Consider the following 20,677-nt stretch of genomic DNA (forward strand, 5'->3'; position numbering starts at 1 on the left):
GTCTTTGGCTGTGGAGTAGATCAGATTTGGGAATGTGAAAATTTGAAAAAGGATGACAGGGAGACAGACTACGTACATGTACAAATATTAATCAGATGTGTTCACCCGAGCTTTTAGATCATTATTTCATTTATCCTTCAAATCATAAAATGGTTTGATTTAATATTTTTATCAGTTAACAAGAATGGTATACAATAATGAAGCCTCTCACAGCAAACGTGTTACATTTATTGCTTGTCTAAGTTGGTATAGTGTTTGTGACAGGTGATAGCCATTGATTAAAAAGCATCAATAAAAACCGTTATCATGTTGTTCATTTGAGATAACTCAAGACGGAACCATGGTACTCATAACCTTGAAGAGTCTTCTCCTTCTCGGCATTTTCGTCGCTTTCACAAAAGGTTTGGTGTACGATGTTGAGATAAACTTTAAATTCACTGTAATTAACACTGATGGGTGCGCTATATTATCTCTTCTAGAATATTAATGAAAATCACTACCTAGATATCTACTCAAAAGAATTGTATTGGTGTCATTATAGTACTGGACGAGAAAGATTTTAATGTATAAAGATCTACATTTCCAATATTGTTGCCTTTGATATTTCTTCAAATTGTAGTGATAGCCATTTCCTCATGAATGCGTTGCAGTTGTAAACAACAAGCGTAAGAATACAGATAAACGTCTATTTCAACGTCTTGGAATATCGACAGAAATGAAAGCAGAGTATATATATAAGAAACAAACTTCATGTAAGTATAAACGGCATCGCTTCACACCGGCATACTTATTGTGACACGTTCTATGGAGCATGCCAACGCGAAGCGTCGCAGTTTATACTGTACCCTCATTTGTTTTAAAAAATCATGTTTATTTCTTACGTAGCCGCACGAGATATAAGAGGGAATTTACACTGCCTCGCTAGAGGGCTAGCTTTTCAAGTGATGTGGTAGAGTCTCTCTCGATCACGCAAGTTAAGCAAATGCGAGTGTGATCAGTACTTAGCTGGGTGACCGCTACACATTACAAATTGGTGGCAGCGTAGTGACTCTGGTGTTTGGTGGGACTTTTTCAGGTAGAGTCTCTTCGGAGCTCTGGGATTTCGTGTCCATGTACGGACGTGGTTTCGTCCGGGGACGACGGGTGGTTGTCGTGGGTAACGGCGGATGCCGTTGATGACAAAGTGCCAAACATTCACAGAGAGAGAGAGCTCTTGTTAAGCTTCGGGACGATCACGCAAGTTAAGCAACGGCGAACGTGATCAGCAGTTGGCTGGGTGACTGTTACACGTTACACTATCATTATTTTTCAGTCATAAATGGTCATTATGCCGATCATATTGCACAGGCTTCCTGTGCTGCCTCGTTCTCAGGTGGATTTGTTTCCGCTATCCGAAGAGATTGTGAAAGCAAAAAGACATGCGCCACCATTTGTAGGGAAGGCATTTCAAGTATGCGGGCAATATATGGAAACCAAGGATCTTCTACGTAAGTAACTTTAGATTTCTGTTGTGTCAAAGATTTATTATCCGAATTGTATTGTAACACCGACAGATACGATATTGCAATTTTCCCGTTTCGAAGACGTATGATAGTAACGTGTTCCAATGCCAATGCGAAGTAATATAAGGTGTGGCCATAGAATGGCATAAATGTTTTGGTGTCATGATAAAGAATTCAATAGCCCCCGCCCTCCCCAAAATATTATCTATGTCTTCTTCCGGGTTTTAAAGTCAGTGATAAGGGTTTGTTTACATTTCGTTCATAAATAATTCAGTAGCTTGTCCAGTCAGTTGTCATGTGGTACACTTGTATTTGTTATAAAAGCATTAAAAGCTAACTGTCTGCCAAGCTTACACCTACATGTAAGTTGTGTTCTTGTCTTGTACACAAGTTGCATTCAGAGAAATGTATATCATACTGTTATGGTTTGACACTGTAAAGGGAAAATTAGAGCAAGGATAATTTGAATTGTCAAATACGTTTAAAATACAAGGTCTTTAATGATAACACGTATAAATCGGAAGTCTTCAAGAAAATTATTTACGAAATATTTTATCTAATTACGTGTAGAGAGTTATCAAAACAAAAGGTAACTTTCAATTAATTTGTTCGGCATTCTATATCATTTCTGTAATTTCAGGGCCACCTGTTTCAATGCGTTTCACTTCTACTATGGCCACCCAAACCTGCATCCCAAAACAAGAGGACGCTCTTTCATGGCCATGTATCCGTATGGGCCACGTGCTTGCCATTCAGCCTTTTGTGATCCAAATGTTTGCTGCTATAGAGCATAAATAAAAGAAATATTACAATTTCTTTCAGGCGCGTAGCCAGGCGTATGTTTGTACGCACAAACGTCCACATCATTTTTGCAAAAAATAAAAAAGGAAAGAGAGAGAGAGAGAGATTGGGGGATTAGGTAGTGAAGGGCAATAATTATGTCAATTATATTTATTCTTTCCGGAATTGTTATTAACAGATTCAGTTTAATTGTTTGTAGTGGGTTGGTCATACAACGATATTGGACAGATCCTTTCTCATTTTTGAGATTTTACAAGTGTGTGTATCCGCATTTCGTACAAAAACAGAACAGACCTCGAATATGGTTGCGTAACCAATTTTATAAAGTGTACGAAAAATGCGTTCAGGAGGGTCGAATATACACATCGAAATCGTCTAAATTCTGGACCCATTGGGGGCCTTAAGGCGGTCCCCAAACCCCCTGTCTACTCGGGCGTCCACATCAAAAGTACCTTTGCTACACCTCTGTCTTTGTATGATTTTTGTTTTAGCTTACGGAGCTTTATTTTACATGTGGATTACATGTATATGAAACATTCATAGTACAGTTATGCCAGTATTGCTCGATAAGCTACTCGCACTATAGGAATTTAATTTGCATAATCATATACATATAATGTATATACCCAGACTAGTTTGGGTAAATTTTCTTAATCGGTGTAATGTTATTGGTGAATTGTAACATCTTTTGACTTATGCATTGAGCTCATGGCCGTTGTTGTATAGTAGCCTTTCCCCTTTAGAAGATTTCCCCCGGAAAATGGCTATATAATAGCTTTTCTCCCTAGGGGGAAAGGCCACTATATAGTAGATCTTCCCCCATAGCAGGGTTACACCCCCCCCCCTCACGTTTTTGGTTTTGATTGTAGAAAACAGACTATGGAAAGTCAGTCGAACTTTGTACAACAAATATTGATATTGCATTTATCTGAGTATCAAAAAGTGTATGTTGCCGATAGTTTGAATGTAGATACATGTACATGTATTTTCATAGAAACAAGTTTTAGAGATATGCTTTACGGTATTACTGAGAAAGTATAAAACATCTAAATATATGATTGTTTTACATAACATTCGACTGAATGAAACATTTGTTGAATAATGAACATTTCCAAAAATCCCAATCAAAGGAATTCGGAAATTAACTCTCCATTTAGGATATAAAAGAAATGAATAGCCAGAAAAGGATTAATTTCAGAATGGAAAGAATATGTATGGGAATGGTCCGCCGTAAACAGAACCGGAATGAAAAGAGAGGGGATCTGCTATATAGTAGGTTCTCCGTAGGGGTCATCTGGCTATTAAAGGTGGTATCCTACTATATAGTCACATTCCCGTGGTGAAGATCTACTATACAGCCATTTTTTTCGGGAGGAAAACTACTATATTGCCTTTTTACCGGGGGGGGGGGGGATAGGGGGAAAGGCTACCGTATCAGTGAGGGTTCTGTATTGTACAATTGCCTCTGCCTCCGAGAATCAAACCCCGAAGTTTATGGTTGCGATAAAAACGCCGCAACAATTAGGCTATATTAAACAGCTTCTAATATTCTTGATATAAACATTACTAATAAGAACAATGTATGCATCAACACAAATTATAGTAAATGTGATCTGTTGTTGTTAAAATGGGTGGGTGGGAGTATATCGTAAAATTAAATTCAAAGATTGAGCTGTGGGATATGGTGATCAGATTGTTAAACAGACAGCTAAGCGATGAACGGATTGTCAAACACACAGCTACGTGCTCAGAATACAATTGTCCTCCAATACTCTATAAAGTTGTGAAATATTTATTTTCCCAATGTTTAATCACATGTCATTGCCTCGTCACGTATAACCAATGTTTTAAACAACCACTGTATGTTTATACATTTATATTATATAAAACGTATCTGCACATTTCAGATTATATCATAATATTAGTATATGTCCTAACTACATGTAATGTATGGTGAAAGGTGAAGATAACGAACAGTGATCAATCTCACAACTCCTATAAGTATTACAAAGTAGAAAGTAGGCCAAACATGTTTCTTATTGTACATGATATTGTACTAAAGTAAAACGTGTTATTCTTTGAATAAAGAACATTCAATACCAATACCAACTACATACCACTGAGATAGAAATACACATATTCGTGTATGTAATGAGGACATGACCACCACAAGCACCTGCCAGTCCTCATCTCTAGTGATGTGTGACCTCTTTGTTATTGAGCGTATATATCTTCACGGCGGATTTTTTTAGAGGGTGACAAAAAATCAATGTTGATTATTACATTTGTGTTGGTGGTGGTCCTGTCCTCCAGTACTTATGTACAGAATTTGACATTGCATGGTTTAATCAGCTGTATGTACAGCCATGGCTCTCGTGATCAGTCTGTCGGTCAGTGGTGCGTTCGATTTCAATGTTTTCCTCTCTGTCAGAAGAACCCTAAAAAGTACAAATCAGCACTTAATATTCATTATTAATTTTTCATATGGAATTTTCAAAAATATCAAACATAAAACTTTCCATTAATAATCTTCATAAGACACCTTCCCTATTTATACAGACCTTGCCAACTTATTGTGTGCTTTTTCTGGTGACTGAAGGGCTGCGTGGATAAGGAACTGATTGAAGACATCTCTCTGTAACGAAATGATATTTAACGAAAATAGAGATTCATATATCTGTATGTTTGACAGGTTGATCATCAGATTACATGTTATCAGTTCATCCTTATCATTCTATTAATAGAAAAGGTGATTCAGAAGATAACGAACATTGATCAATCTCATAACTATATATAAGGAATACGGAATTAGGAATACAAATGAAGAGAGTCGGGCAAATACTGACTCCTTGACACACCACAATCTCATGACTATATATAAGGAATACCGAATAAGGAATACAAATGAAGAGAGTCGGGCAAATACTGACTCCTTTGCACACCAGAAGTGGGATTAGGTGGTTAGGAGGAGTAAGCATACCCTGTTCATTCTCAAGATCACAGTTCACACGGAGTCTTGCTTGGTCTTTTACGTTTTCAAATTTTGGTCATAATTATAACATCGTACACCGCAATAAATCACATAATTTTTCGTTCATACAATGTGAAGTCTCATTAGATGCATTTTATATTTTTTCAATGAATCGGTATTTTCGTAAATTGCTGCAGGTTGACACAGTGTCATTAGAAAGCACATGAATACCAAAGAAAATAAAACTCAAATATTTGATCGCATTAAAAAATGAATGGAAACTAAGCTTGAAGATATACGCTCCCGAACGTCACTGTAATAACTGTATTGTTTAAGACGTACTTAGAAATGCTAATTGAATATTTTTGAATTTAGGATTGATAATATATTAATTTCAAGAGTTTAAAAAAAAGTTTTTAAAAAGTTACAAATGTACATGTAGGACTTGAAACAATTTTACAATAAGACAAAAAAAATTAATAATAATTCCTTGTAAAATTTAGGAGCAAAAACGTTACAACTGATTTGAAACGAGATCTTTTGAAACTTTTTGTTTTGATATTTGCTAAATTCGACTATTTTACTTTATATCAAGCTCGTGGTACATTTGTTTTGAAGATTGAACCAATTGTTAACATACACATTTAATCACTATGATATTTTGACTCGGTCCTTGTACCAAAACCCTACTCCTGGGATTTTCGTAATTTTGATATATGTATGTTTGACTAAGATTGATATATGTACCTCAACTTTCCGCCAAAACATTTGTCATATCTTAAATCCCCAACTGTCTATAAACAAAATACAGGTTTGGGTATATCATCAATGTCACAGAAAACGCCTCAAGTTTTACCTGTGCATGACTTCCTCCAATTGTTAAGATTTTGTATCTAATTGGATTCACTAGAGAAACAGCTTTCGCAAAATCCCCAGAGTCATATGCAACCAAAGCTTCACACAGAGGCACGCCCACTTCTTTACTGATTCTTTGGTTGTCTCCCTTGCCTGTTCCTCTGAAATCAAACATCGAACATAAATGATACAAACAGATAGTTTCGTTTTATGTAGGTAAATTGTATAGACACTTCCTTCTTGATACGTAGCCATATTTGTTAATACATCATTTATTTCCATCTTACGACGAGTACTTTGCACTTACGAGAGATATTCTACACTTTTAACTCTTTTAAGAGACGGCATAGGCTGTCGTAAAGTTACGACAATTTTCGTAAGTTTCTTTGTGAAAAGGGACAACAAAATCCTAAGTTTTCTCTTATGGTGATTATTGACCGTAAAATTTTTCTGAAAATGGTTACTGATCTAGACATGGAAAAAAGTTTATTCTCGTTTTTTTACAGACTGTATTTCTACAGCACAGTATACATTTTTAATTATAGGTTTTGCTGACACCAATCTATTTTACTTTGCAAATTCCTTCAGTGACATCATCATTTTATCTGTCGTCGCCTTGTCCTCAGCTCCGAGGCTTGCCATTAAAAAATGAGCATCATTGAACGTCAGGATATGGTCATCGGCATGATGTTTGCAAACCTCGTTGAATTCCTTCCATTTGTCTTTCACATTTATTCCTAAGATATAACAAAATTTCTGATTTAATTCTAATTTCCATTGATTTCTTTCAATCTACAAATAAAAATATTCTCCATGAATGGCAATACACCATTACATGACTCTTATTGAGTTGATGTGTAATATCTGTTTTACCTGTATTTTCCCTTCACACTTGTGTGATTTCAATTTTACCAGCTTGACTATACACATGTAGATTTTAAATTAGAAACTAATTGCTTAATGGAAATATACATTTAATGACATTTTCATCTCAAAAGACATTTTGGATTTATTGTATCATTTGAAATATATAGCTTAGATTAGATAGATACATCGATCGATCGATCGATCGATAGATAGGTACTGTATAAGAATTATTATTCAAACTTTTATCTACCCTCGAGTTTTAGTCTGTAGAGTAATGAACAGGCATCTACCATATCCAACATGGCACCACTTTTGACTGCTCTTGGTCCCACCTAAAATACCACTTACTGTATAAAAGGTCATATTAAAGGACTTATTGTATTAAATCATGTTAATTTCATTAATACCTAATTTTGTAGTATAACTGGGCCAGCGCCAGCGTTGATGATAATTTCAAACTACATGTTTTTATACAACAAAGGTTTATCATTTTATATTCATCTTTAAATGATTTAATTGTCACCCACCGCAACGCGGTACTTGAATTAATATAATTATGTTTGAGAATTATTATACAGTTACCTGAAAAAAGATATACGTACATGTAGCCAAATTTATTAAGATTTGTGCTTATTTCTTTAAATTCTTCCAATATGCATGCTTCGTATTCAGAGCAAACACTCAATGATATAGAAGTTTGCAAGACATACAATAAAGTTACGGAATGGAAATGCAAAATAAATGAGATATTTCCCGAGTTGCTGCTCCTTACTGGTTTATCTATTTAGTATACTGTTTGTATCCCCTACCTGTGTGTCAAATAAACCAACTGCCTCGTCATACAAGCCCTACAAAATATCCATGTTTCACTATCACACTGTAAACCAAATATTTAAAGTTTCTTTCAATCAATATGGCTGTTATGTCTAAAACAAGAAGAGAGATTTAGTCATCTGTTTGTATATACTCAGTGTTGATATTCTCTTTTCTTCATTCCAGTAAACATTTACATAATCATATATAGTATAAACATACCCTCTCAATGCTGAAGACCCCATAATGCCAGTAATTGTGACAGGCAAGCATTGCACAGACCTGAGGAGAAATAAATATGTTTGAAGTGCAATCACAAATCAATGTAAAATCCGAGTGTGTAACGATTTCATACTTTACCACGTTACATTTTCCAATATAAAATGTGCGGTTATAAATATCGAAATCCAAACTACCCTTGTTCAGTTTAGAAAAGTTATTGTTGTAATGACAAAGAAGTATAACATAAATGAATATAAATCTACAGTGTAGATTTTCCTATTACGTACATTCCAGTCATTTTCTGTTGTAGACATAAACTTGATCCCTTCTGTGGACCTGCCTGTCATCTCCAGAACATGGGCCATAGAATGTGTAGACCAGCAGTCATTACGATTCAGTTCCAAACCCTAAAATAGTAACATTAACAAAGATTTCAAGTCAATCACTTCCTGTAACATTAGACGGACTGAGAAGTCCTTGGCAATCACTTTCAGCCTTATGCGCATCTGGTGCATCAAAATTGGTACCGTATAAATTTTCCATTAACAGAGAATTCCTAGTGAAGCACTCCCAGCAACATAAACAAACAATTCCCAGTGAAGCACTCCCAGCAACATTAACAAAGAATTCCCAGTGAAGTACTTCCAGCAACATTAAGAGATGACTCCTTGTCTATCCCTCCTAGCAAATTTAACAGAGGACTCCTTGTCAATCACTCACATCAACATTAACAGAGGATTCCTTCTCAATCACTCACATCAACATTAACAGAGGATTCCTTGTCAATCACTCATATCAACATTAACAGAGGATTCCTTGTCAATCACTCTTAGCAACATTAACAGAGGAGTCCTTGTCAATCACTCATTGCAACATTAACAGAGGATTCCTTGTCAATCACTCCCAGCAACATTAACAGAAGATTCCTTGTCAATCACTCACATCAACATTAACAGAGGATTCCTTGTCAATCACTCCCAGCAACATCAACAGAGGAGTCCTTGTCAATCACTCACATCAACATTAACAGAGGATTCCTTGTCAATCACTCCCAGCAACATTAACAGAGGATTCTTTGTCAATCACTACCAGCAACATTAACAGAGGACTCCTTGTCAATCATTCATTGCAACATTAACAGAGGATTCCTTGTCAATCACTCACATCAACATTAACAGAGGAGTCCATGTCAATCACTCACAGCAATATTAACAGAGGATTCCTTGTCAATCACTACCAGCAACATTAACAGAGGATTCCTTGTCAATCACTCACATCAACATTAACAGAGGAGTCCATGTCAATCACTCACATCAACATTAACAGAGGATTCCTTGTCAATCACTCACATCAACATTAACAGAGGAGTCCATGTCAATCACTCACAGCAACATCAACAGAGGATTCCTTGTCAATCACTCCCAGTAACATCAACAGAGGATTCCTTGTCAATCACTCACATCAACATTAACAGAGGAGTCCATGTCAATCACTCACAGCAACATTAACAGAGGATTCTTTGTCAATCACTACCAGCAACATTAACAGAGGACTCCTTGTCAATCACTCACAACAATATTAACAGAGGATTCCTTGCCAATCACTCACATCAACATTAGCAGGATTCCTTGTCAATCACTCACATTAACAGAGGATTCCTTGTCAATCACTTCCAGCAAATTAACAGAGGATTCTGTGTCAATCACTCCTTGCAAAATTAACAGAGGATTCCTTGTCAATCACTCCCAGCAACATTAACAGAGGAGTCCATGTCAATCACTCCCAGCAACATTAACAGAGGATTCCTTGTCAATCACTCCCAGCAACATTAACAGAGGATTCCTTGTCAATCACTCATTGCAACATTAACAGAGGAGGCCATGTCACTCAAAGCAGAATTAACAGAAGATTCCGTGTCAATAACTCACAGCAGGTGTGGCACAAATAAAGATCCCTTCCTTCTCAAAGGCCGTAAACACCTAGCATAGGCCGAACTTTTGCAGCCCTTCACCGGCAATGGTGACGTCTCCATATGAGTGAACAATTCTCGAGAGGGACGTTAAACAATATACAACCAACCAACTCCTAGCAGCATTAACAGTATTCCTTGTCAATCAATTAATTATCAATCCCATCCCTAGTACTGTACATGTAACACTTCTATCAATTAATGGCTATCTATGAATAAGGTTCTTTGATGTTGTAAAAATCCTAGTGAAGCTCTTGTATATTTATATATGCAATAAACTAAGTTCAAATCAACACTAACCTTTGCAGCAAGCCGTTCTGCTTCATCATAATGATTGCATTCCTCCAAGCCAAACGCATGCATACCAAACAAGTAGCTACAATATTGCAAATTTTGATACAATTATTCAACTTACCAATTGATTAAATAATCATATCATATATCTTCTAATATAACATAGGCTAATTCTGTATATTCTTTTATTTCCGGAATGGATTGTAAATTATATCGTACATTTTACAATGTTACATTCGTAGGGAGTAGGGGGAAGGGACTCAACTCTAGGCTAGATACTAATCTATTGAAATGCCATAAACAAATTGTTTAAATCAAAAAGTGAGACTAGACTGGTTTACAGATAACGTATACCAGTTCAGACAAATTGTGAATGTCATCAAGATGAAAAAGGTATCTCATTAATCCTACCACATTCAATTTAGTATGTTAAGGTATAAAATTTGTTGTCACAAATAAAAACACGGGATTCATCAGAGTGGAAGGTATTCGTGTTAGCAATACATTTTAAGAATGTGAATTTTCAAAATCATTGATACTGTATACCTATAACTTGTACTTGAAAGCATTATCAATTCTTTATCTTTTAATTTAGAAATGTACAAATTTTTTTCAAACAGTTATCCAAATATTTCGACATACCATATCGTAAAATGTAGGCTAGAGTTGTAATCCATTCCGTATACGGTTACTTTGATTTCTTGTTACAAAAACAGGTTTATAGTCTCCATGTTGATACGTTCAATTAATCTATCTCCTGGTGTTACCTATATAGTGGCATGGAGCTTTTCCAGTGGGGCATAGCCCTAGCAATACTGTCTCTCATCTGAGGGTGGTGACCCTGGTAGAAATAAGAGTCATGGGAAAACTTCAGAGCCAGCATGTCGAGGGGATTCTCTACCAAAATGGACTCCCAAATCTGACAAGCATCTGTCATTTCTCTGCAATGATTTTATTTTTCAATTTTCATAGATATGCTTATAAAATACTTGATTACTGTCTTGAAATATAAAATGACATTTGGGCGAGCGTAAGAAAATGTATATAGGGCGAGGCTTATTAAGTCCTCATCATTTTTGTCTACTGCAGCAACGCGGAAGGGGGCATAGAAATACTGGTGTCCGTGGGTCCGTCCGTCCCACTTGACTTTGTGGACTCAACTCCTACGAAACCGCTCAACGGATTTTGTTCAAATTTTGTAGGATTGTTAGTCACCATATGTACTAGATCATATTCTGTCGCCATTTTTAATGGACACATTTTGGGGGGAGGGGAGTTTACCTTTCTTGTTTTTGCATTCTGCACTATAGGACAATTTGTCGACACAACTCCTCAGAGACCGTTGTACGGATGTTGTTCAAATTTTGCAGGATCAATAGTCACAATATGTAGTTTATCATATTCCAAAGCAATTTTGATTCTACAAATTCTACAGGAGTTATGGGACTTTTCTGTGTCACCTTTTTGCGGCTGCAGGGGACATATGGCTACGCTTAGCAATGTTGTTTCAACGTAAACTTCTCAAGTAACTTCAACATTACTTGTTCTTTCATCTAAAAAAAACTTCCTCGCCAGAAAAAGATGGGATTTAAAGCAAATATAAATTGAGTCCTTGATTGCATAACATTAATGTCAATTACTATGAAGAATACTGTATAACAGCATGCGTGTGTGTCTGTGTGTGGTAAAAATTATTTAAACCATACCGTAAATGTCAAGTCCGTACGTTTACCCTACGCTGGCGTATGCATACCCTTGCGACCACAATTTGACAGTGTTGATATGTTGCTAATGTCGAGTTCTTACGTTTACCGTACATTGGAGTATGCATACCCTTGAGACCACAATTTGACAGCGTTGATATGTTGCTTTTCACGTGGGAGAGTACTAGGGCTGTTTCCTAAGTCTATCATGGTCTGGATCTCTGTCTGGAATTCTTTATCCAGATAATAAGATCGCCCAGTTCCAAGCGCATCCAGGCCATTCTTGATTACGTGACCCATCACTAGAAAACAAATAAACATAATCCTTGCTAGTTTTATAAAGACAATGTTAGCAATATCTACGATGATGGTTGGTTTTGCCTTTCTAATCACAGTCGAGCAGAAAAATCAAACTATCCATGGATATCCAACAGTGATGACGAGAGACACAAAACCAACCCATGGTGTTTGATGATGGATAGAAAGACAAAACCAATCATCCAAATCTGCTACCAGGTGGTGTTACCATTCACAATACATGAACGAATTTTAGTCTGGATCTAAGAGCCTTTACACACCGCATGCTAAAACGCGCCCATAGGTGGAGCTTCATTTATTAGGCCTATATTGTGAAGCTAATCAAGAGAAACGTTTGCCTCGCTGAATGATTTACTGATTGCTAGAATTGGGAATGTTTATTCTTGTAAAATTGAAAAATACAGGGGGAACTGTAAAGCAAAACATCTGACAACTGAACCATGTACCCCCCCCCCCCCCCCTTTTGTATCCCTTCAAAATTAAAGTTGGCGATGTAATATTTGGAATATGTCATTTTTCTGTATTTCAAATTCTGTAATCAGTTTACACTCTTATTGGTATTTTGTATTTAAAACGTCGACTATTAATATACAACAAAATTTATCTAGTAGGATGACAGTCAATCTTTCAACATTTCATGTGACGTCAGCAACTTCAGAGGAAGTGCCACAAACCTATGCACGTTCAGGCCCGTGTCATATTACAATCTTTGAATTTACTGGGCGGCTGTTGTCACAATGCAATTTCTGTATTTACGACTGCCCAATATTTTTTTTAAAAAATACACAATGACAATAAGAGTTCTTTATCGTGCCAATGCCTGTCTGTCATGACACGTGACCTTAATGCCTGCCTGTCACGACACGAGACCTTGCTTTATCGTGCCAATGTCTGCCTGTCATGACACGAGACCTTACTTTATCGTGTTAATGTTTGCCTGTCATGACACGAGACTGTGCTTTATCGTGTCAATGTCTGCCTGTCATGACACGAGACCTTACTTTATCGTGTCAATGCCTGCCTGTCACGACACGAGACCTTGATGCTTAAGGTCTCATCCGGACAATCCGTAACTCTCACTTCTAAATGCCTAGCATTCACTATCATGTTTACATCTTAGATTTGATGCGGTCAATGAACGAGTGGGATTTAAACTCACGACCTACCTGTCAATAAACAAACGCTCTAACCACTGAGTCATCGCAAATGTTGTTGTAACACACATGATGAAATTGTGTGTTTCAGACTGAAAAATTCTCTGAAAGGTCTGGAAAGGTGACTGAATGGTAGAAGTCTGCTACCTTTCAGTAACAATTTAGTCACATTTAGGTTTACTGAATGGCATAGTTTTATCCTATTAAAATAAGGTGTTGCACGTCTCATGTTAATTTCCCTAAAGGTGTTGCATGAAAAATCGAAAAAAAAAATAATAAGTTATTCAAATATGTAATAAAACCAATTGGAACGTATCTCTTGATTCAATAATTTTTAAAAATAAGTTTAAAAGACGTGTATTGGCAAAATTAGCCACAATATTTCAAGTTTAAATCAAGCAATGAGTGATTTATATGATTTTTAGCTTTAAAATGGAGGGGTATCCCCGAATTTCAGAAAAACTGCCTCCCTGAAACAAAATAAATTTAGCATGAACATGTTTTTCGAGTTTTCCTCTAAAAAAAAAACTGTCGCTTTGAAATTTTGTTTCACGAGGGCATTTTTTTTTTTTTTTTTTTTTTTTTTGTAAATTTAAAAAAATCGAAACGACTTCACTGGTATTATTTTCAACTTCACCTGTACGTTAATTTTCCTTAATAATGTATGGTCTACTGCGTGGTCCAGTGGGTAAGGTCGTTGACTCTTATGTAGAGATGTTTCTATTTTTAAAACGACCGTGTTCGACTCCCTCACGAACACATTTTTTTGTTCATATTACGTTTTCCATCTAGATTTTTTTTCTTAATTGAAACACGCTTCTAGTTTTGATATATGTTTCATGTCAAATCTCTGTTTATTACCATGTGCCGAGTTTGAAATAAGCTTCGAACCTGGACACTGTTTAGTTTGTGAATAGGACTCTCAACAAACACGCCGAATACAGCATGTAATACCTGTGTTTTAATAGTCAAGGTTGCTAACGAGAACTTGTATGTTTTTCTGAATGAAAGTTGTTGACAAAGGCATGGTGCCTTTTACGAAAAACCATTGTGAACTATGCAAAGCTTTGGAAGAAAAGCTATAAGGTCAAACAAGGTAAATAACCATTAAACAGTTTGAGTTTATATGTATTCCAGTAGCAAATTGCTATATTGAATCAATTTTTACAGGTGCATGTACTTCGAATAATGTTTTTATTAATGCGTATTAAATTCCCATATTTTGTTTTGTGGTCAGAGTCACGTACAGTTGCCAATTGTTGGTTGTAGAAAATAATACATACGAGTATAAGAGTTTCTGGACTGTAGTAGTATAGAATATTAAATATTTGATACACTCGTAACATGTAACCGTATACATTGAATCTGGTACTCAGAAAAAAGAAGACAATTTAATTTTCACAATTTCAAAAATTATCTTTAGACTACATATATAATGTATTGACACATAAAATGTTTTAGGATTGTCCCTAGAACTGGGGAATCCTTCAGATATTTAAATGGCAAATACGTAATGAGTATAAATATGAATGAAGGTCAGTTCTACGTCACGAGTGCTGGCACAGAGCTCCGATTTGGGAAAATTCCCGCTTCGATGCAACACCCTCTTTTCTTTACGCCAGGGCGCTATTTTATTTTCGGCAACCAACGAAAAATACAATTTCTTTCGTTTGAAGAAATCAAATTCGACTTTGTTGGTATTTTGAAGAATTCCTTAATCGGAATCACAAGTGTTTTCAATTGAATGCCTGCAGGTTTATACGTCAAATTGACCGATGCGGTAGAGAAAAGGTTAAAGAAAAACTTTTTATACTGCTTTCAAACAATAATTTATAGAATGAGACTTATCGAAAACAAGAAAATTGAGCAAGCTTTCTTATCAATGCGCCTCTTTATACTTTATGTATAGGATTTGTTTCTAGTCATCCAAAGATTATTTCTTGCACGTGTTTATAGAGTCCGTCTGTAATAGAACCTGTATTTCAAATGGTGATTGAGGGTGCTTTTTGCACACGGGATACCTACGTTCAATTCTCGACCACGACACCGCCTCAAACCTAAGGCGTTTATCACCGTGTCAAACTCAAAGCGTATAGCACCGCGTCAAATCTAAAGCGTATAGCACCGCGTCAAACTTAAAGCGTATAGTACCGCGTCAAACCCAAGATGTATAGCACTGCGTCAAACCTAAGGCGTATAACATCGCTTCAAATCTAAGACGTATAGCACCGCGTCAAACCCAAGGCGTATAGCACCGCGTCAAACCCAAGGCGTAGAGCACCACGTCAAACCCAAGGCGTATAGCACCGCGTCAAACTTAAGGCGTATAACACTGCATCAAATCTAAGACGTATAGCACCGAGTTAAACCCAATGCGTGGAGCACCGCGTCAAACTTAAGGCGTATAACACCGCGTCAAATCTAAGACGTATAGCACCGCATCAAACCCAAGGCGTATAGCGCCGCGTAACACCCGGTCAAACTCAAGGCGTATAACACCGCGTCAAACCTAAGACGTATAGCACCGCGTCAAACCTAAAGCGTATAGCACCGCGTCAAACCTAACGGGTATAGCACTGCGTCAAACCTAAATAGTATAGCACCGCGTCAAACCTAAGGCATATAGCACCGCGTCAAACCTAAGGCATATATCATCGCGTCAAACCTAAGACGTATAGCACCGCGTCAAACCTAACGGGTATAGCACCGCGTCAAAGTAACGGGAATTTGGTATATCATCTTAAAAAGGGGGGGCCCGTGTTACATTGGCACGATAAAGAACCTTCCCTGTTACGGCCTCGAATGGGACGTAAAACAACATAGATTTTACAAAACATATTTACCGAATTTTGGGTCCGTAGCTATCATTTTCTCCACCGAGTTTTCCAGTCCTCCCAGGCTGTTGTCATCGTACCACCCGACATACTATCAAATATGCAGAAACTGAATCCTTGAATATTTAGGTAAATTACTCGTAAGAAATACAATTTAGCAAATGCAGCAAACATAACTGAACACATGACACATCAGCCTCATTACAGAGGGGTAGGGTGCCAATATATTTTGTCTACTTCATGAAAAATGTTCTTTAACGTTGGATCAATGATACTAGTAAATTAGATAAATTACCTGAGTCAAAACAGCGTCGAATAATTTAGCAGCTTCATTGTTGGTTGTGGACAGATCAACACCAAATTCCTTCCATGCCTTTAAGAAAACGGAATTCAAAAGAGCTTAAATCAGATACTTCATGCATTAGTTCTCATTGTTCAAGCCCATTTGCAAAAGGATGAGGGTTGGTAGTGGGATTAGCCCATCCACCCCCAACCCGTAGTGAAGCCACAGATACATAAACCAGCATTACAAGACGACATCAGATTACCAAGAGACACAATCAGAGCAGAGTGCCGGTATGACGTGGAACAGCCAAACTCATTGTGGAGTTGGTATGCGGACATGACTGCGTCACATGGACTGGATTGAGGATTGTGAGAATACTAAACGAAACTGGGAAGCTTGCGCAAGTGGTTATGTAAATGGGAAATACGGGGACTCAGCGAAATTCGGTGGACAAAAAAACAGACAAGTGACACTGTTATGACATCTGCTACTGTGTGTTTAATGACCAAATGAGGAGGGTGACCATGGTAACGGTAATGGACTTGTATGATGACAATGAGAGCAAGTAGAAGTCCGATCAAGTGGAAACCAGGGAGCGGATCTTAACAGATTGTTTTCTCTCCAACTTCCAAAAAGTGCCAATCATCCATTGCTGTGCAACTGTGAATACAATTTGGCTTGGAATCCAACTAAAATTAATTGTTTCATCTTGTTTTCTCCACTAGTAATATTGATCTAGAGTGTCTAATTGTATAACGAAACAAGAAAAGTGTCTAGCAATAGCTTGAATTTTTCGCTTATTTATGAAAGGTGAAGATAACGAACAGTGATCAATCTCATAACTCCTATAAGCAATACAAAATAGAGAGTTGGGCAAACACGGACCCCTGGATATGCCAGAGATGGGATCAGTTGTCTAGGAGGAATAAGCAATCCCTGTGACGTGTCGAACGGTCACACCCGCCGCGAGCCCTATATCTTGATCAGGTAAACGGAATTATCCGTAGTCAAAATCTTCGTATTTAAAATGGGATATCTTGTTGTAGACTGAGTTAACAGTATTTTGATTGATTTGGAGAACACATTGTTTTAAATTGTCGCTGTAGAAACACACGCTTCAGCATAAAACTATCAAGAATACTACATAATGAATACACATATGTTATTTTCTTACCGATCAATGGTGCATTTAATCACCTACAAGTGTCTGTCTTGTAATCATCGTTTAGCAAGGGTTTTTTGTGGGGGTTTTATTGTGTGGTCCTATTCCAATACTAAAGTGCACTGTCACGGCACATGATACGCCCGTCAATTCGTTATCAATCATAATCATACACGGATGAGTGTGCATTGATACAAAATCCCGTCAACCTTAGTACAACAACTGACTTCTCATCATACCACTTGAACTGTTCAAATAACGACAGAAATGATATTTCAAACATATTTTCATATTATTACATGTCTTTTGATAATTTCTTTTATATGGTATGAATTACGTAACAATTTTGGGTACAAATAAGTGCCCTTAACTAAAGAAGTGACAAAATATCATACTCAGTAATTAATCTTTAAGAAATAGTATTGCCACCCTCCTGTGACGTCATAACATTTTGCAAAGTCAATGATTTGATAAAATTTATACATGACAGGAACATAAATTTTGTTGGAGTCTTTTTCAATAGTTATTGTAAAAATCTTGTTAACCATAAACTATTTCAAAAGTCGAAGTTCTATATGAATCATCAATTATATGTTTCAAAATATTGAATCCAAGGGCAATAACTATGTTTTCATTAAATCATTTATCAAGTCCATTATGCGATAGATTTCCTTTATTTTTCACAAACATTTTGTATATTTTTTAAAGAAACCGTTTCATGAAATTTTTATGAATACTATTACATCGTTACAACCAGTTTATTGTGGAATATTGATAATGCTGTTTAAGGAAAATTGCAATTTTCTGACGTTGATAACAGGTATATTGTGCTAATTGATAAAAATTTTATTAATACCGCAACATACTTATTTCATCATTTTTATTGGTTACTAAGATGTATTATTTGAAGATTCAACAACCTATAATTCTAGAGGGATGGAATTACCTTAAAATTATTCTTTATCTTGATAAATGCAACTTGGCTTTAATCAAAATGATCTGAAAACACCATGACTTAGATAACCCTATGGTGACGACACCTGCCAAATTCACTTTTTCTCTCCTTTACTACAGGTCAGCGTGGCATCTTTTCCCGCCAATTGATAATTACGGAGAGACATATTTGTAACGGAGACTTGCTCTATGATAATGATTTAGGTGTATAATTTTAATTAGTTTTCCATGAAATTCTTTGTAATATTCTCTGGATAAGCTTACATGTACTTGAATTAGCATTGGTGGACATACAAGTACCACGGCACCTTTAATTTATCACAGGCACGAAAGAATACTACACTAGTAACTACCTCCATCCACACGATTATTTTTATTTTGCGGCGATAATTTTTCAGAAATATGTGGATTCCCTGTCAATTTCATACAAATCTCGATTTATCTAATCGTTTCACTTGTACTTCAGGTTCCTGTACAGACTTTAATTAATTATTCCGGCTCTAAAAATGCTAAATCTCATAAACTATACAATGACCTTCATGTTAATGATCTTTAAAGTCATAACGCGCTACAAATCCTCTAAATATGCATACCAACTTTCGTGGGGGGGAAATTTAGCATGTGAATGTTTTGATACACATTGATCGACAGAGGAAATTCGAACAACTTCCTAGTCGTCTTGAGAAATAGAGAAAAATAATACAGCTCCAGAGATCAATGGAGGAAATTCCATATAGTTTAAGTGCAGGTTTTTGGGGGTGGGGTGGGGGCGGGGAGGTTCTACACAGTCGGACAAGTAAAATGTGGTGGCCTAGCTACTTGAACTGAAAGTAGAACATCGAAATGAAAGCCAGTTTGGCCTTGGCGTAGATTTGTCCAAAGACAATATTTCTCATGCATTTCAAGACATATCTAACGTAAGACATATCTAACTCAAGAACTGCTAAACAACACCGGTGTGATCACCTGGCGTCTGATCAACAAGGGCAAGTTACTTAGAAATTGGGATGATTTATAGAAAGGTTTTCAGAATAGGCCTGCTACCAGGTACTACTAACCTGACAATCTCTCCAGTTATCCCTCATTTTCCTTCAAGTAAACTAGTCTTCTGTACAATCTCCGATTTCTATTTAACCGGGTCAGAGTACAGCGTCTTACACGAATAACTACGTCTATAATGTCCTATATTTGCGTGACCTTACGTACACGTATATATATGTATAGGAATTTTAAAAAATGTCGTTTCTTTCATTTCGTCCTGTAATAAAACACAATCCTATTTTTTCTCATGTTATTCAAACATGTCGGTTTCTAAATGTAAGCACAAAAATATCTGAAAAATTGATTGGTTACCAAAGTGCAAACGTGCACTACTACATGTATTTGACATCTCCCGTATGGGAGACCATAACTGTCGTAAAGTCAACCTTTCATTCAATATGCGTTAAATGGTGTCCGAGCCATAGGCAACTCCACTATTTGGCAAAACCCTGACCAGTTTTCAGCTTTTAAAATACACTGTAAAACACATATATATACGTTACACTACAAATTATGCTGACTGTTTTGCACATCGAAATTACGAGTCCTCTGCAAGTTTCAATTGCAATCCGATGACAGATTATTGGAATGGGGAAAGCAGGTATGTCATTAAGACAAATTGGCCATCGCCATTCACATCTGTAAAATTGTCAGAAAGTACCAGCTAACATCGTTCAAGAGCTGGAAGACCCCATAAAACATCTATTTCAGAGGACAATACACTCTGAAGGATATCAGAGGAAGCATTTCTAATTACCAGAAGTCTTACGATATAAGCTGGATCTTATCATAGTAAGGAGTAACCGCAGTGAACAAAATTCCCAAAGGGATATATTTGTTGCAAGAGTTGTACCTCATTTTACAATCGTCCTCTTCGACCATGACCAACGCTCATGGATTACAAAACAAAACTTTTACCGTACTCATACTT

At 36.6% G+C, this 20,677-nt stretch overlaps 2 protein-coding genes across 2 annotated transcripts; one reads left to right on the forward strand and one right to left on the reverse strand.

Annotated features, from left to right (window-relative positions):
- Positions 1 to 317: 317 nt before the first annotated feature.
- On the forward strand, positions 318 to 2,314 carry LOC130046927 (uncharacterized). The gene is made up of 3 exons (XM_056140657.1): positions 318 to 401; positions 1,313 to 1,487; positions 2,143 to 2,314. Exons 1-3 carry the CDS (start codon positions 341 to 343, stop codon positions 2,294 to 2,296), a joined length of 390 nt encoding a protein of 129 aa, XP_055996632.1. The 5' UTR covers positions 318 to 340; the 3' UTR covers positions 2,297 to 2,314.
- A 1,765-nt stretch (positions 2,315 to 4,079) lies between these two features.
- Positions 4,080 to 20,099, reverse strand: LOC125679095 (tetratricopeptide repeat protein 38-like). Its single transcript, XM_056140658.1, has 14 exons — positions 19,764 to 20,099; positions 16,599 to 16,676; positions 16,313 to 16,394; positions 12,128 to 12,299; positions 11,062 to 11,235; positions 10,301 to 10,376; positions 8,319 to 8,438; positions 8,032 to 8,091; positions 7,806 to 7,844; positions 7,247 to 7,328; positions 6,701 to 6,866; positions 6,131 to 6,290; positions 4,865 to 4,938; positions 4,080 to 4,741 (listed from the first exon to the last, which is right to left on the reverse strand). Exons 1-14 carry the CDS (start codon positions 19,788 to 19,790, stop codon positions 4,648 to 4,650), a joined length of 1,404 nt encoding a protein of 467 aa, XP_055996633.1. The 5' UTR covers positions 19,791 to 20,099; the 3' UTR covers positions 4,080 to 4,647.
- Between the last annotated feature and the right edge of the window lie 578 nt (positions 20,100 to 20,677).

The sequence above is a fragment of the Ostrea edulis genome, chromosome 6, assembly GCF_947568905.1.
Source record: "Ostrea edulis chromosome 6, xbOstEdul1.1, whole genome shotgun sequence".
Taxonomy (NCBI): domain Eukaryota; kingdom Metazoa; phylum Mollusca; class Bivalvia; order Ostreida; family Ostreidae; genus Ostrea; species Ostrea edulis.

Excerpts from the sequence above, each read along its gene's own strand:
- LOC130046927 (XM_056140657.1), top strand. The coding sequence starts at position 341 with ATGGTACTCATAACCTTGAAGAGTCTTCTCCTTCTCGGCATTTTCGTC. Across the intron at positions 402-1,312 it reads TTTCGTCGCTTTCACAAAAG|TCATAAATGGTCATTATGCC; the intron begins GTTTGGTGTACG and ends ATTATTTTTCAG. Across the intron at positions 1,488-2,142 it reads GGAAACCAAGGATCTTCTAC|GGCCACCTGTTTCAATGCGT; the intron begins GTAAGTAACTTT and ends CTGTAATTTCAG.
- LOC125679095 (XM_056140658.1), bottom strand. The coding sequence starts at position 19,790 with ATGAGGGATAACTGGAGAGATTGTCAG. Across the intron at positions 16,395-16,598 it reads TCGACGCTGTTTTGACTCAG|TATGTCGGGTGGTACGATGA; the intron begins GTAATTTATCTA and ends CATATTTGATAG. Across the intron at positions 4,742-4,864 it reads GCACACAATAAGTTGGCAAG|GGTTCTTCTGACAGAGAGGA; the intron begins GTCTGTATAAAT and ends TGTACTTTTTAG.